General features: G+C 44.2%; 2 protein-coding genes and 1 non-coding gene across 19 annotated transcripts in view; 2 read left to right on the top strand and 1 right to left on the bottom strand.

The window, feature by feature from the left end:
* Dnmt3b (DNA methyltransferase 3 beta) overlaps nucleotides 1–8,017 on the top strand; it is a 39,853-nt gene extending 31,836 nt beyond the window's left edge. For 8 of the 13 annotated variants that reach the window (XM_010628429.3, XM_010628430.3, XM_010628433.3 and 5 more), the window contains 6 exons: nucleotides 317–407; nucleotides 715–863; nucleotides 1,468–1,553; nucleotides 4,038–4,107; nucleotides 5,011–5,129; nucleotides 6,526–8,017. In XM_010628429.3, coding sequence (XP_010626731.1) covers nucleotides 317–407; nucleotides 715–863; nucleotides 1,468–1,553; nucleotides 4,038–4,107; nucleotides 5,011–5,129; nucleotides 6,526–6,667 — 657 coding nt within the window. In that variant the 3' untranslated portion in view covers nucleotides 6,668–8,017. Of the gene's footprint in view, nucleotides 1–316; nucleotides 408–714; nucleotides 864–1,467; nucleotides 1,554–4,037; nucleotides 4,108–5,010; nucleotides 5,130–6,525 lie in introns of those variants that run through there. The other 5 variants (XM_010628437.3, XM_010628441.3, XM_010628438.3 and 2 more) reach the window with 3 other exon arrangements.
* A 906-nt stretch (nucleotides 8,018–8,923) lies between these two features.
* LOC117287258 lies at nucleotides 8,924–9,109 on the bottom strand. The gene has a single exon (XR_004518496.1). It is a non-coding gene; the product is annotated as a U2 spliceosomal RNA (small nuclear RNA).
* Nucleotides 9,110–14,221: 5,112 nt separating this feature from the next.
* The window catches only part of Mapre1 (microtubule associated protein RP/EB family member 1), a 32,875-nt gene continuing 32,659 nt past the window's right edge, over nucleotides 14,222–14,437 (top strand). Inside the window, exon 1 of one of the 5 annotated variants that reach the window (XM_010628445.3) lies at nucleotides 14,222–14,314. The gene's annotated coding sequence lies outside the window, so the exon portion shown is untranslated. The other 4 variants (XM_010628443.3, XM_010628444.2, XM_010628442.2 and 1 more) reach the window with 4 other exon arrangements.

The raw sequence follows: 14,437 nt of genomic DNA, 5'->3' as shown, positions 1-14,437 counted from the left end.
TTTTTTTTTTTTTTTTTTTTTTTTTTTTTTTTTTTTTTTTGGTGGAACTGGGAATAGAACCTAATATCTTTCATTGAGATACAGAGCCAGTTTCTTGGATTAGAGGTAGGGTTGCTGCTGATCAAGCAAGATTGTAGATTTTTTGTTTTTTGGGTACTGGGGATCAACTTGGGCCCTTGTGTTTACCAGGCAGGCAGTGGCACCACTGAGCCAAATCCCCAGCCCTAGAATTGGGTTTTTTGATAATAGCTTGAATATCCTATCTTTCTGTCCTTCTCTACCCTATTTCTGCTCTGAGCCTGTTTTTCTCTTTCAGATTGAAGAGTGGGGCCCGTTTGACTTAGTGATTGGTGGAAGCCCATGCAATGACCTCTCAAATGTGAATCCAGCCAGGAAAGGCCTTTATGGTGAGCACTCCTCATGTCTGGAGGCCCTAAGAAGACCCTATGATGCCTGATCTGAGTAGAGCTTCGTGAGAAGGAACTCTTCTCTCCTGTCCAACCCTAACTGGGAACCTTTTGGTCCTTAGTTCCATGTACCATTGTAAAGCCCAGACCCTAGGAAGGACACTGACAAATGGTACATTGTTTCCTGTGTCCGTGTCATCATTGCAGAGTGCCCTAGTTGATTGGACATCGGGGATTGGGACCTGTGGGACTCAGGAAATATGTACGGTGAAAGCCTCGCTCTTTGTTCTTGGTTTTTCCTGAACAGAGGGCACTGGCCGACTCTTCTTTGAGTTCTATCACCTGCTGAATTACTCACGCCCCAAAGAGGGGGATGACCGGCCATTCTTCTGGATGTTTGAGAATGTTGTAGCTATGAAGGTTGGCGACAAAAGGGACATCTCACGATTCCTGGAGGTGAGGGAACCCCGGGACCTGATTGTTAAAGACAACTTAGGTGGTGAGGGATTGTTGCTCAAGAGGGTATGGGTTAGATCTGGCAGTGCACAATTCTGTGGGTCCTTTTAGTGCATTCGAAACAGTTACTGCTAATACTACTAAAACCCATGGACTCAGCTTTCAGCCTAGAGAGTTTTTTCTAATCTTTTCTGAAAATGGTTGTTTTAGGGTAAAGGAAGTATACATTGCTTAATATCTGTGAAGCCCTATCGTTAAGTACCTGCTGTACACTAAACTCCGTTCTCCAAAAGAAGTGGCAGCTTAGGTCTGGTGTGATAGATAGAATTAGTACTTTTACCTTGGTAGCCCATTTTGTCATTTTATGACACAGGGGATTCTTAGAATTTGGGTCAGATCAAAACTCTTTATTGTGGGAGAGATGAGTGTGTCTCTAGCCAGACATATGATGGGAACTGAGTCTGTTTCTTTTCTCATTGGTTGGATACATGCCTTTTTTCTAGCCAGGGTTCTGCCTGTCAATTGCACAGGTTCAAGCCTTTCTCTGATTGATGCCTGAATTCTGATGAGGGCTCCTAGCAGCTCCCTTCCTGTCTCCCTGCAGTGTAATCCAGTGATGATCGATGCTATCAAGGTCTCTGCTGCTCACAGGGCCCGATACTTCTGGGGGAACTTACCTGGGATGAACAGGTAACACAGAGCTATGAGTGGGACAGCTCACAGCCATATTTGCCAATAGTGTCACCTTTGTTATTCCAGCTTTCTAGACACTGATGGCTGTGGTGAGAAACAGCCCCATCCTGGGCTTCAGACCAACCTGCGCTGTAGTGATCTGTTACTGATGTGCTGAAATACATGGGAATCTGTCAGGATGGATCCCTTAGGGCTACTATTCAATTGTTCTAGCTGCAGATGGGCCAGATGAATGTGAGGATGTGAATTGTTGCTTCTACACTCTATTGTGTTTTCCCTGCTGCTATGGCAATACCTTAATAGGAGATGGAAATAGGTTGTTAAAGGTTCATTTCTCCTGTCCCAGACATGAAGCTGGATCAGTCTGGTGATTCCAAACCTCAAGGTAGGGCTGAGATGGCATGGTAGCCTAAATCCTGTCTCCTTCAGATTTTCTTAGTCAAAAGACTCCCTCACCTTTTTGTCATATACCAAAGGTACTTCAGTGCTCTTTGGTTAGATATGTTTAGACAAAAAGCAAGTCAAGTGGCTTTGTTTGCTGAGGATTCGCTAAGATGCAAAATACGATGATAAAGCGATCGCTTAGACTTGCAAATGAGTCAAGCTTTAGAACAATTTCTTTAGAAGGAAGTGTTGGACCCACAATCATTCTCTGGCATTTAGCAAAGTATGCACAGAGTAAGTACTTGTTGGGGTGGTTTGGAAGCTTTCTGTTGGGTATCTGTGACCTTTTAACTTGCTGATCAGCTAATCAAATGATACCCTGCCCATGTTTGGAATGAAATGGGCCTATTCACCTAACATTTGTTGTGCTGCTGCCATTTCAGTGGTAGACAACGCCGATGTCACTGTCTTTGTAGCGGTGATGTGCTCCTGGCAGAAAGGTAGACAGTTGCATGGCTGGGGAGGTGGGCATTGGAAGACCTCTGTTCCAGGACAGTCCAGCTCTGAATGAAGACGTAGAGCCAGGTAGTTACTAAAAAATTCCAGGCAGAAGGGGAGGGATAGGAATTCGTGGTGGGGGTATCTCGACTTAGGGCAGATGATACTATGCTGTGCCTCTGCGGGAGTGATCAATGGAGAATACAAGTGAGTGGTGGCTCGGGTTTATAGCATGCTGGTCATGTGGAGAAAGTAATAAGAGAAGCCCACAGTTGAGACACGTTAAGGGTAGGACATGCAGTAATTTGCTTATGCATTGGATGGTCAAACAGAAAGAATGGGTAGTGGCAGCTGATCCTTGCAAGGTAATAGGCTGGGCATGTTGAGCATCACTCTGCATGAAACCTAAATAATCTGGTTTATGCAGGTTTTATTTTCCTTTTGTGTACTGGGTTTTAGACCCAGGGTCTTGGGAGTACAATATTCCTATTCCTTTTTTATTTTTCATTTTGATACAGGGTCTTGCTTACTTGCTAAATTGACTAGGCTGGATAAGAATTTAAAATCCTTCTGCCTCATTTTCCTAGAGTGCTGGGATAATAGGTGTGCACCAGCACCACCCCTGGCTATTTTGTGAAGATTTTAATTCCTCAAACTTGCACAAGACTGGGCTGACCCAGTTTCTCAGCTCCCTTTGGTCCCTGCAGGAAGGTTTGGCTCATGGTAACCTGGAAGGTGAGACTAACTAAGGAAGTCCGCAGAGTGTAGGGAACGATTGGATTTCTTGATTCGTCATAGGTATTTTTCATTCTCAAGTCTGATGTCCTTTTGGCCTTGAACATCCCAGAAGGCTTACTGTGGTGCTTGTGTAGACCTCTTACCTGGTTTCTGCTCTGGAGCTGCTCAACACCTTTTGCTTCTTATCCCTTGCTCTTCTAGGCTATGTTCACCACTCTGCATTTGCAAAATAAACTAGGGTGGAAGTGTGTGAGTCTTTATAAAAGCCTGTATGGCCTTCCCAAAAGGGTGGCAACCACTAACACACCTGCGCTCGCTCTGAGCCACCAGATCTTAGGGATGGGACTTGGCTAGTGGTATCAAGTAGACCCACAAAGATGTAGTTAATGCTTCTCACAATAAAGCAGACAAGGCACGGTGGGGGTGTTTCTGGTTAAGCACTGGCTTTGCATTTGCAAGGCCCTGGGTTCCATCCCTAAGAAATCCCTAAAATAGACCTGAAGACCAAGGAGGTGGCATGACTTGCTCAAGGCCCCTCAGCCAGTGAGTACTGTGAGGGGTGGGCACAGAGTCTTCCTGGCAAGTTTGAGGCCAGCCTGAACTTCAGAGAGAGACCCTGTCTTAAAATAAGTTGAGGAAGAGCTGCAGTTGCACCCTACAGTGGGCTGACACCTTCTGTCATAGCATGTGGACTTGTGCACATGGCAGGATTGATATATCAATCCTGGCGGTTGAGGAGAATATTTGTAGCCTGTTCTCCACCAGGGCACACTTTTGCAATGGAGGTCATTCCCCCTACTTGCCCTGTGAGGTGCCTAGCTGAGGTCCCTCTGCAGAGTAATGGGTTTTGGCTGTTCCCAGGCCTGTGATAGCATCAAAGAATGATAAACTCGAGCTTCAGGACTGCTTGGAATACAGTAGGACAGCAAAGGTAAGACCTGCTTCTAAATGGCCTGTACTGCCGTTCTCTGGGAAACGCACTTGGTGACCTTGGTGTGGTGTCCATTTGATCCTACTCCTCCACATGTGACTCCCTGGTGCTGGCCCTTTCTCCCCACATAATTGTTTATCCCTTTTTCACCTACAGAGAGGAGGCATTCTTGATAAACATGTAATCATTGTGAGAAAAGGCAACTAGACTTCCTAATTGTTAACACTGGATACACAGACAGAATTCATCTGCCCCTTCCATTAATAAAAGAATAATTGATACTTTTGCATACAAAACAAAATAAAATGGTGTCAGTCACAGTTAATACATTAAAATGTAATTCTTAATTTCTGCATCAAGCGGCCGGGTGTGGTTGTGCATGCCTGTAATCCCAGCACTCGGGAGGCTGAGGCAGGAGGATCACTGATTTCGAGACCAGCTTGGGACACATAGTGAGTTCCAGGTCAGTCTCAACTATATAGTGAGACTGTCTCAAAAAAACAAAAACACAAACAAACAAAAAATCTGCGTCAAGCAAAGATCCATTTGTCCAAGTTGAGATTGACCATTCTCTGAATGTGGGTGGTTTTTCCTTTTTATTTAGTCTTCCTTGATTAGTAATTCTGATGTCACCTTGTCCCCCAAGTGATCTCACTCATGGTCACATTTTGTTAACTTTATTCTGAGGCTGGTCCTTCCTGTTCCCAAACTTCTTGGCATTTGCGGGAAGCACAAAATATTTATTCTTAGTCCCTTAAAATCTTTTTCATTCCTTCTGCAAGCCCAGCTCTGCCACTTTTCCTGCACCCTTTCTCCTTCTCCGTCTGCTTTGGGCACTTCTGTGTCTTGACCTCACCTGCAACCATTCCTTCTGTGCTCACTCCGTATCGTTTTGTTCTCCAGTTAAAGAAAGTACAGACAATAACCACCAAGTCGAACTCGATCAGACAGGGGAAAAACCAACTTTTCCCTGTTGTCATGAATGGCAAAGAAGATGTTTTGTGGTGCACTGAGCTCGAGAGGTGAGCAAGGCTGCACTTGGAGAGGGAAATGGCTCAGAGACAGAAAGGGGAGCAACATACAGTCCAGGCTGCCACAGATAAATTAAGGTGCTTGCCACCTGGGCATGGGTCTGGGAGTAAATACAGAGCCTGTTCCGTGAGCCAGGATTCCCAGCGGAAATGGCAGGTGGTAGTGGTGAGGAATGAGTCGTGACGTCATGAGATAGCACCACCTCATATCTTCCGGTCCAGACAGGCTGAGTCACAGGATGTAGGAAGAACCAGTGGAAGAGAACTCCATCACTCTTCCCTGGAAGAATTATTTGTCAAATTGTTAATCCTACAGTGGATTCCTGCTTAAGCCGTACCCTGTCTTCTCTCTTTACCCTTTATTAGGCCGAATTTGTTTCTTTAAATACAAAGAGCCATGTCTGATTTCAGGTCTTCTGGATTTTTTTCTTTTTGTTGCTGCTGTTTGTTTTTGGTTTTTTTTTCGTAATGGGGATCCAACTCAGGACCTTGTGCTTATGAAGCAAGTGTGGTACCACTGAGCTAAATCCCCATCTTCTCTTACTTTTAAAAATAATTATTTGCTGGTATTACATGTAAGGCTATAAATTTTCCTCTTTATATGTTTGACTGTATTCCAAAGACTGTTCCAGACAATTCAGCTCTGGTTTTATTTCTTCTTTCACCTAACAATAGATATCTTAGAAAAATTGAAGGGTAGTTTTGCCCAATCTGTGCTGTGGTTTCTTCTGGATTTTGAAATCCAAACATATAATAGTCTTGAGTGGAGCTGTCCTGGGAGAGTGGTGCAGATATCTGTCACTGTGTAGGTCTTGCGCCTACATAATGAAAGAGTTTATCAAGTTGTAAAGCTGGGTAATACTGGGATCCAGCATTATCTGTACCCTCCTACCAGGCCTGGTCAAACCTATATACAAAATTGGGGTGCTTAGGAATACTCACTGTAACTTGTGTGAGTCTGTGATGGTTGACATTCTTCTGGTCTGTTTCTGTGAGTGAGCTTGTTCCTCCACAGAAAATGCTTAACTTATCCCATCACTGTGTTTGGAAAAAAGTGGTTGCTTGGCATTTATTCATAATTATTAATTCATGTGATACATTCAAGAAAAGTCCCCTAAGCAAACCAGATATGTGCCAAGAACATAGTGCTAGTGCTGGGATGCACCAAAAAAGTGTCCTCATTGACCAGACACTGGCCAGCAAGTACTCCTGGCAGTCAGGAAAGGGCTCATTTGATGGCCCAGTGGGCGTGGCTAAAGGGGTTTGAGAAGGGAAAGCCACAGCAGAGAGTATAACTAGCCACTCGGCCAAAGTGAGGACTTCCAGAGGCTCCTGGGTGGTTTGGGCACTTCTGACTCCCTGTCTTTTCACCCCGGTGCTCTCCCAGGATCTTCGGCTTTCCTGTACACTACACGGACGTGTCCAACATGGGCCGTGGTGCCCGCCAGAAGCTGCTCGGGAGGTCCTGGAGTGTGCCCGTCATCAGACACCTCTTCGCCCCCTTGAAGGACTACTTTGCATGTGAATAGCTCTGCCCATGCCTGCTGGGGCACTGAGGGGCAGAGCGAGGGCCACAGAGGTTCCCTGATCCTTGAAGGTGCTGCCCCCAGCTCTGCCCTTCCTCAGCTTAGCTGTGTCGGGTCTCACTGTACCTCAGTTTTCTCCTGCTCAGTCTGAGCAGATACCTGACCCTCTCTTGCACAATTCAGACCTGGCTGCTCAGAGTGGCCAAACATGGTGCTCATTTTTCTTCTCGTAAAACTTTAAAACTTGAAGTAGATAGTAAAATGTTTTTCTCCCCTCTCCTGGGTATACCACTCAGAGAAATGATAGCTAAGATACCAAAACTACAGTGCTGACAGCTCTCCAAGACTCAGGTTAATGCTGCAAAATAACCCGACAGTTACTGCAAACCTTTTTAGAAATGTCTGCAACTCCATGTTTACAGGTGCTTCCAGTTGTAGACACATAGTTGAGGGACGTTTTAAAGGCCCAGGATGTCGTTTTCTTGGGCTAGAGGAAGTGATGTTTATGTCTTTCTTGAATTTTACCCAGCATGTTTCCCTGCCTCTGTGCAAAGGGTTGGGGTCTACCTTTAGAGTATTTCCCATGATGATGATGATTTCAGCAGGATGATGTCATCATTACCACATTCAGGGCTACTTTTCCCCACAAACCTAAGAGCAGTGTGGGCCACCCTTAGCTAAATCTCTCCCCATAATTGCAATAGAACCCTCCAAGGAACTCAGGAAAGGGTAGCTGAATCTATCTTACAAGCTGCCATGTATTAGGAGGGCAAGTTCTTCCCCTCACCATATCCGTCTTATGTGAGAGATCTGAAGGAGGGAAGAAATTAGACAAGAGCCCCCCTCCCCCAAGAAAAGATGTACCCGCTATAGGCACAGGTCCTCTGACAAGAAGCCTGATACCCTAATCCCCTAATCCATCTTCTAGACTTAAGAAGCTCTGACAGTCAGAAGCAGAAGCACATTTTTCACATTGACCCTTCATCTAAGAGATGGTGGGAACTGCAATAAAAAGCTTGATCCTCCTTCCAGAGATTTTAAAATCCTTTTTTATTCCATTGTACATCATTTTTTAGGGCAACAGGAGGTCAAACAAGCTGCATTTCAGAAATGCTGTCCCAATGGTTTTTTAACACCTTTTTACTCTTTTTGCTGGTGCTATTTTGTAGAATAAGGAACAACTTTGACAAGTTTGTGGGGCTTTATATACAGTTTTAAAAAAATCTCAGACTTCTATTTTTATGTTAAGGTTTTCATTAAAATGTTTTCTGTAAGTGGAGCCACGTAACAAGTATGGGGAGAATACTGTGCCTTGTTTCAACAGTTTTTGCTAATTTTTAGGCCAAACGATGGACACCTAGAGTTTACCATATTCTGTTTAATTAAAATCAGTATTTCTCTATAGCAGTCTGATTTTCCTTTTGTTCTGCAGGTCAGTGGATGGGATGGGTCAGGGTGGGGCTGTGTGCTGGCTAAAGTCTAAGGGTTGCTGGCAGTCATTCATTTATTCATTCATTCATTCATTCAAGCATAGTGGGATGCCCTGGGCACTTAGGGCAAGACTCCAATGAATCAGCAGCCTCTGCGGGGTTTCCGATAACTGATTGCTATGATCCCCTTTGACCCCTCTCAATTTCTCTTCTAACAAATGTAGTGTGAGCTCTACGAATTGGATGGATGCTGCTGGTTTAGGGAACCACACTGAATATCTAATCCTTGGTTTCCAACCCTTCATTTAAAGGCTTGATGTCTGGGACACCCCTCAGCAGACCTTTTTCTTCCATAACCACGTAGACGAACCCTGAGTCCAGAACCAAGGAAAAAACCTCTCCAAGGGAGTAAGGTGTAGATGGGATGCACAGGGTAGTTCAATTTAGCAAAAAATGAGACCTGGTTCTTCTATGAGCCCTCATTTTTTGGGGGGCGGTATTGAGGTCGAGTCAGGGACTTACCATGTAGTTTAGCTAGGCTGGTCTTGAACTCACCAAGTAGCCCAGGCTGGCCTTCTATTCACAGTGATCCTCCTGCCTCAACCTCCCCAAGTGCTGGGATTATGGGCGTGTGCCATTATGTCTGGTCCTCATTTCTTCGTTTATGACATGGGTTATAATCATGGCTATATCTTTTTTTGGGTACCGGGGATTGAATGAACTTGGGTCTTTGTGCTTGTGAGGCTGGTGACAGCACCCTTGAGCTAAATCCCTGGCCCATGGCTATGTCTTTGATAGTTGCCTATTTTTCTTTTTTTTCTTCTTTGAGGTAAGATGCACCATTCTTGGAAGCACTGTAATATCAACTTGATGCATTGGAAGAGTAGAGCAAGCTTTTTTTTTCCATCTCCTTGCTGCAAACATCTATATTTTCATGGATAAAGGATGTATTGGCTCTTAAATTGATAAGAACAGATAACCATACTTGATCTTAGCCAAAAGGTCAAGAAGGTCAGGTTCCCAAAGTCTGGCCCCCTCCCTGGGGAGGGAAGAAGTTTCAGGAATGAGATGGGAAAATTATCTTGGGCTAGAACGGCCCAGTTGAGTTGTCATAGTGAGACAACTGGCAATTCGCAAGAGGCTGCCCCAAACTCCTCCCTCTGTAGTGTTGAGACTCAAGGGGCCTTAGCTGCCCAATTAAGCCATTGTGTACAGTTCTGTAGCAAATGCCAGGACAAGATGAAGCAAAATAAGCAGCCCTGGCCTCGAAATTCTAAGAGAGGAGGTGGACTAGCCCCACAGGTGAGGGGCACTGGGGTGTGTTGCCTTGCTTGCTGGGGGAGACCTTGTAATTATTACTGTGTTTTCTTAGAATGGTGCTAGGCTGGGATCTGAGTGTCTCCAGGCCCTGTGGTAATGGGAGAATATGCTGGACACACTGGGGAAGAGGTCACAGTTTGTATCCACCGTAAGCCTTTTTTGGAACAGTGGTGGGTTTGTGTCCAGAGTCTGGCACATTGCCGTATTACTTAAAGCAGGTGATATCTAAAAGGTGGGAATGATCAGTTGTACCTATGTCATAGGATTATTGAAGTTTGAGGGCCCAGTCTGGTCCTCAGTCCTTTACGTGGTGCTCGGCAGACAAAAAAGCTCTTCACTTCTATGCGGGTACAATGTGGAAACACCAGCCATGCAGTGTTCATGACAATGGTGACTGGGCACTGCTAATGGTAGTAACAAACCATGCTTGTGAATAATAAAGTCTCCTAAAGAGACAGAACAGTGTTGCCCCAGTGTTGCTTCTGCTAACTATGGCAACAGTGCCCCTCATAGGCAGGACCCCCCATCAGGTCAGGTCCCAGTGCTTATAACTACATAGCCCAGGCAAGCCTGGAAGTTGTAGAAATCCTCATGCCTCAGCCTCCTGAATGCTTGGATTATAGGCATCTGCCATCATGCCTAGTTTAAAAATAATTTTAGATTTATAGAAAAGTAGCAAGACATACAAAGAATTATTATATATGCATCACTTCTAAAAAATATTTTGCAACATTTGCTATCTTGTTGGCTATAATTTTTCGCTGAGTTACTGGAGAGTAAATTGCAGGCATGTTTCCTTTAAATCTTTGTATTTCTTAAAATTAGAACATTCTTAGGAAGTGAATTTATTCACTTATTTTCTGGTCTACAAATCTTTAGATTTTGCCAATTGGTCCTATAATATTTTTACTGAGGCAAAAATAAACATAATACCTTTTTTTCTGCTCCAGTACACAGTCTAGAATCATAAGCTGCATTTATTTAAAAAATTTTTTGCATGCGTGCCAGGGATCAAACATGGGACTTTGCGCTTATATGAGGCAGGCTGCTGCACCACTGAGCTAAATCCCTGGCCCTGATTTTTATTTATGTATTGAGACAGGGTCTCTACATAGTTCAGCCTAGTGGTGAACTCATGGCAGTCCTCTTGTCTGAGCCTCCCAAGTACTAGAATTTCAGGCATGTTCCACCATGCCTGGCAATTCTGATTTTTAAAAATTAAGTACAGTGGCACATGCCTGTAATCTTAACACTCAGGGCAGCCAAGGCAGGAGAACAGCAACTTCAAGGCAACATGGTGAGACACTGTGTCATAGAATGAAAAGCCAGCCATGGTGGCAGAAACTTGTAATCCTAGCACACTGGGAGGGTGGGACAGGAAGATTGAGAATTCAAACCCAATTTAGCAATTTAATGAACTCTGTCTCAAGATTAAAAAATGGCTGGGATGTAGATCGTGCAAAGACCTTCGGTTCAATTCCTGGTACCACCACCACCAAAAGGTTAATGTATTTTAGTGGTAGTGTCCTGGGGTCAGTCCCCCATTACCAAATCAAACAAAACAAAAACTCTTAACTGTGAAACATACAAGCAGTGTATTAAGTGTGGTGTTTCAAGTTTTATAACGTATCTGTATTCTCAGAGTCTTGGTTATCCAACATGTTAACATTGCAGAAAGAAAACAGCTTGGAGGTTGGGTTGGTGTTTTCCCCCAAAATAAGACTTAGCTGGAAAATAATCAGCCTCCAAAACTAGAGATAAAAATTGCCAGCCCCAGTCAGCCTAGCCTTGCCATACCTGCCTTACAGAGTAGCCACAGCAAGACAACAATGAGACTGTTTACTGAGTCTAACATGCTTTTCCCTCTGGAACAACATTTTTCCTTTGCCAGATTGGAGATACAGTTCTCACCTCTCCTAGGAAGCTGTCCTTGTTCCCTTTCTAGGTAGGATTGGGAGTGCTTACCTATTTGGATTTCTCCTCTATGTGTAGGTAGAAAACTGTGTCACCACAAAGCAGTCTGTATTATAATTTTTTTTTTTTTTTAAGATAGTCTTACTATGTAGTTGGGGGTAGTCATGAGCTCATTTTGTAGCTCAGGCTGGCCTGTAACTCATAGCAATCCTCCTGCCTCAGCCTCCCAAAGGCTGGGATAAAAGGCATGGACCATCATGCCTAGTTATAATTTTCTCTTTGTTTTTTTGTACTGGGACCTTTATAAATTTCTGTTTTTATAATCATCTCTTGTATGAATTTGTGAAATCCTTAACACTCTTTCATTCATTAAAGCTGAGCTCTGCTAATACCTTTTTTCTTTTAGTTCAATGAAGTCATACAATTGTAAAACTCAGGCCTTGAAATCATAGTGTTTTGTTTTTGTACAGAAGACTCACAATTTCTTTGATAATGTGATTACTTGACATATTACTGCAGTGGTTTAAAGATGTGTATTAAAGGGGGTGGGGTATAGCTCAGTGTTTGAGCACTTGCCTACTACGTGAAAGGCCCTGGGCTCTGTTGTAAGCACTGCAAACAAACAAAAGACCAAAACCAAAAAATTTAAATCACCCAAGCTATTTCTATTGCAAGATAGATATTCTCTTCTTAGCCTCTGGGCTTTTACAGTCAAGCCTTAATCTGACCCAGATAACCTTGGCTAGCTTGGGAGCAGTAGACATAACATGTGTCCTTCTCTTATCTCTCTGGGAACTGTTGTGGGAGGGTAGGCAAGTTTTATTTATTTATTTTTCTTTTTATTGAGTTTATTGGTGCAATCTAGGTATACAATACAGTTACGTTCATCATTGGGATTCTGTACCTTTACATAATATATTGGTCTTGATTCTCATTTTTTCCCCTTGTCCCTGCCCTCCCTTCACCCCCTCTGTAAATGGGGAGGGGAGGAGGGGGCAAGTTTTATTTCAGAGGCCATTGCTCATGTAGCTAGCTCCTGTTACTCCTGTATGTCCAGACCCAGGTCTGTATTTTCTAGTCTGACGTTAGAAGTGCTCTTTCACTTTCTTCACTGATTGCATCCCCCACACTAATGTCCTCACTTATCCAAACAAAATGGCTTGTCCATAACACTGGCACCAAATGATGGACATATTTCTGATAACATACATTTAATGAAAAGACTCATCTAACATTTACGGAGCACAGGAGCACTGTATACTTTATATACATCTTTTCCCCCCATGGGTCTTGCCCATGCTAGGCATGAGCTCTCTTATCTTCGAGCTACACTCCCTACCCATGGTACCGGGGATCAAACTTAGGAACTTGCGCTTGTGAAGCTGGCAGTAAAAACTCTGAGCTAAGTCCCTGACCCCCTCCTTTTTTTCCTTTTTTGGTACCAGGGATAGAATTTGGGACCTTGTACTTGCAAGGCAGGTGGCTGAACCACTGAGCTAAATCCCTGGCCCATATCTCATTGAATTTTAATTCCTAGTAGAGTCACTATTTGAACATTGATATTAGCTTTGCTACTTATGAAACTTATTTAGCCTGTTGGAACTTTAATGTTTTCTTGTACAAAATCAAGGTATCAGATATTGCCCTGAAGAATTTATGAATATCTTTAATCAACTATTGATGCTTTGTATCAATTTACTGTGATGCTGATATTACTACTGTTGCTATAATCATTTCATTACAGAGATCTCTGCTATTGCTTCTTGCTTTTCCTTTCCTCCCCCAACCCTTTTGCCAAAGTAACTCCTCGCCTTTCAGGATAAGTGTCACCTCAGGGAAGTCTTCTTCCCACACTGCTGAAGGTCATTTCTTGTGATAGTCCCTTGGAGAGCCATAAAGCTCAGGGCACTGGTAGGTGAAATACTGAGGTGCCTCCCAGTGGGTTGATACATTCCGGCCCACTCCTCTGAAGGTCTTACTGAGCTTCAATACCTAACCAAGTGCCATGAGGCCTTAGAAGATACCTTTAAGACCTTGCTTCACATGATGCAGGTGCCCTCAATCTGATTTGTGATTAAATAGGGATTTGTGTCATTGTGTCCTCTTTGCCCGCGCCACCAGACTGGAAATTGAAGAGGTCAAAGAATGTGTCTGGTTTTGCTCACCATCAAATCCCTGCTTGGTTAGGGAGAATAAGTAGTATTTGTTAAATATACAAATAATATCTAGATTAAAAACCAGTCCAAAATCTGGATCAACCTCTGATTCTGAGCAAATCAACTGTTCTGAGCTTCAGTTTTCTTGGCTATAAAGTGTCATTTATTTTCTCAGCAAAGCTGTAATGGGAAGCTAGGTTGTCGGGTGTGCTAGTGCCACTCCTATAATCTCAATATTTAAGACTGAGGTAGGACGATCGCTATGAGTTCGAGGTCAGCCTGGACTACTTAGCGAGGTCCTATTTAAAACAAAACAAAACTGCCCCCAAGATAAAAGCTAGGTACAGGCCCTGGGAAAGAGCCCAGGGCATGAATAAGAAGGTGCTTGTTTCCGTGTACTCAATGGGAAGGCAGACAGTGAAAGTATAAACAAACACAAGTATATCACGTAGTACTAAGAAAAGCCATATGATAGTATAGGTTCATTACCGACGGAACGTGTTTCTGAGGTGCCCTTTAAATCTTTTTAAACCGCATATCAATGCCCAGTAATCCACTCTTGTGGAAATTCATTATAAACCAACTTCCTTTTGGCTACTGCTACTGAGACGTTGTAAGTGGGCCTAGCCTTCTAGGCAAATCACACGCTGCCTGAAGCGTGAGCTCATTGGCTGCAGCCAACCACGTGCCCAGCTGACCGCACAGCCCGCCCCTCGACCCGGCAGTCGATCAACGTCTGGGCTCCGCCCCCCGCGCGCGGCGCAGACCCTCTCTATAAAAGGAGCCGGCGGGCGTTGACGAACCTATACGTCGGCGCGTCACGGAGAGGGGTACGTGTGAGGTCATCGCGCGGCTGGGAGGGCGGGGTCGGGCGGTTTGAACGAGACGAAGACGGAACCGGAGCCTGTCGCGGGTAGTGGACGCGGTTCCCTTGAGAGCCGGTGAGCCGGCTA

Source organism: Fukomys damarensis, unplaced genomic scaffold (genome assembly GCF_012274545.1).
Source record: "Fukomys damarensis isolate Sample0158 unplaced genomic scaffold, DMR_v1.0_HiC HiC_scaffold_22, whole genome shotgun sequence".
NCBI classification, from domain to species: Eukaryota; Metazoa; Chordata; class Mammalia; order Rodentia; family Bathyergidae; genus Fukomys; species Fukomys damarensis.
Note: the sequence above shows the minus strand (reverse complement) of the source record. Positions and strands in the feature narration are given on the sequence as shown.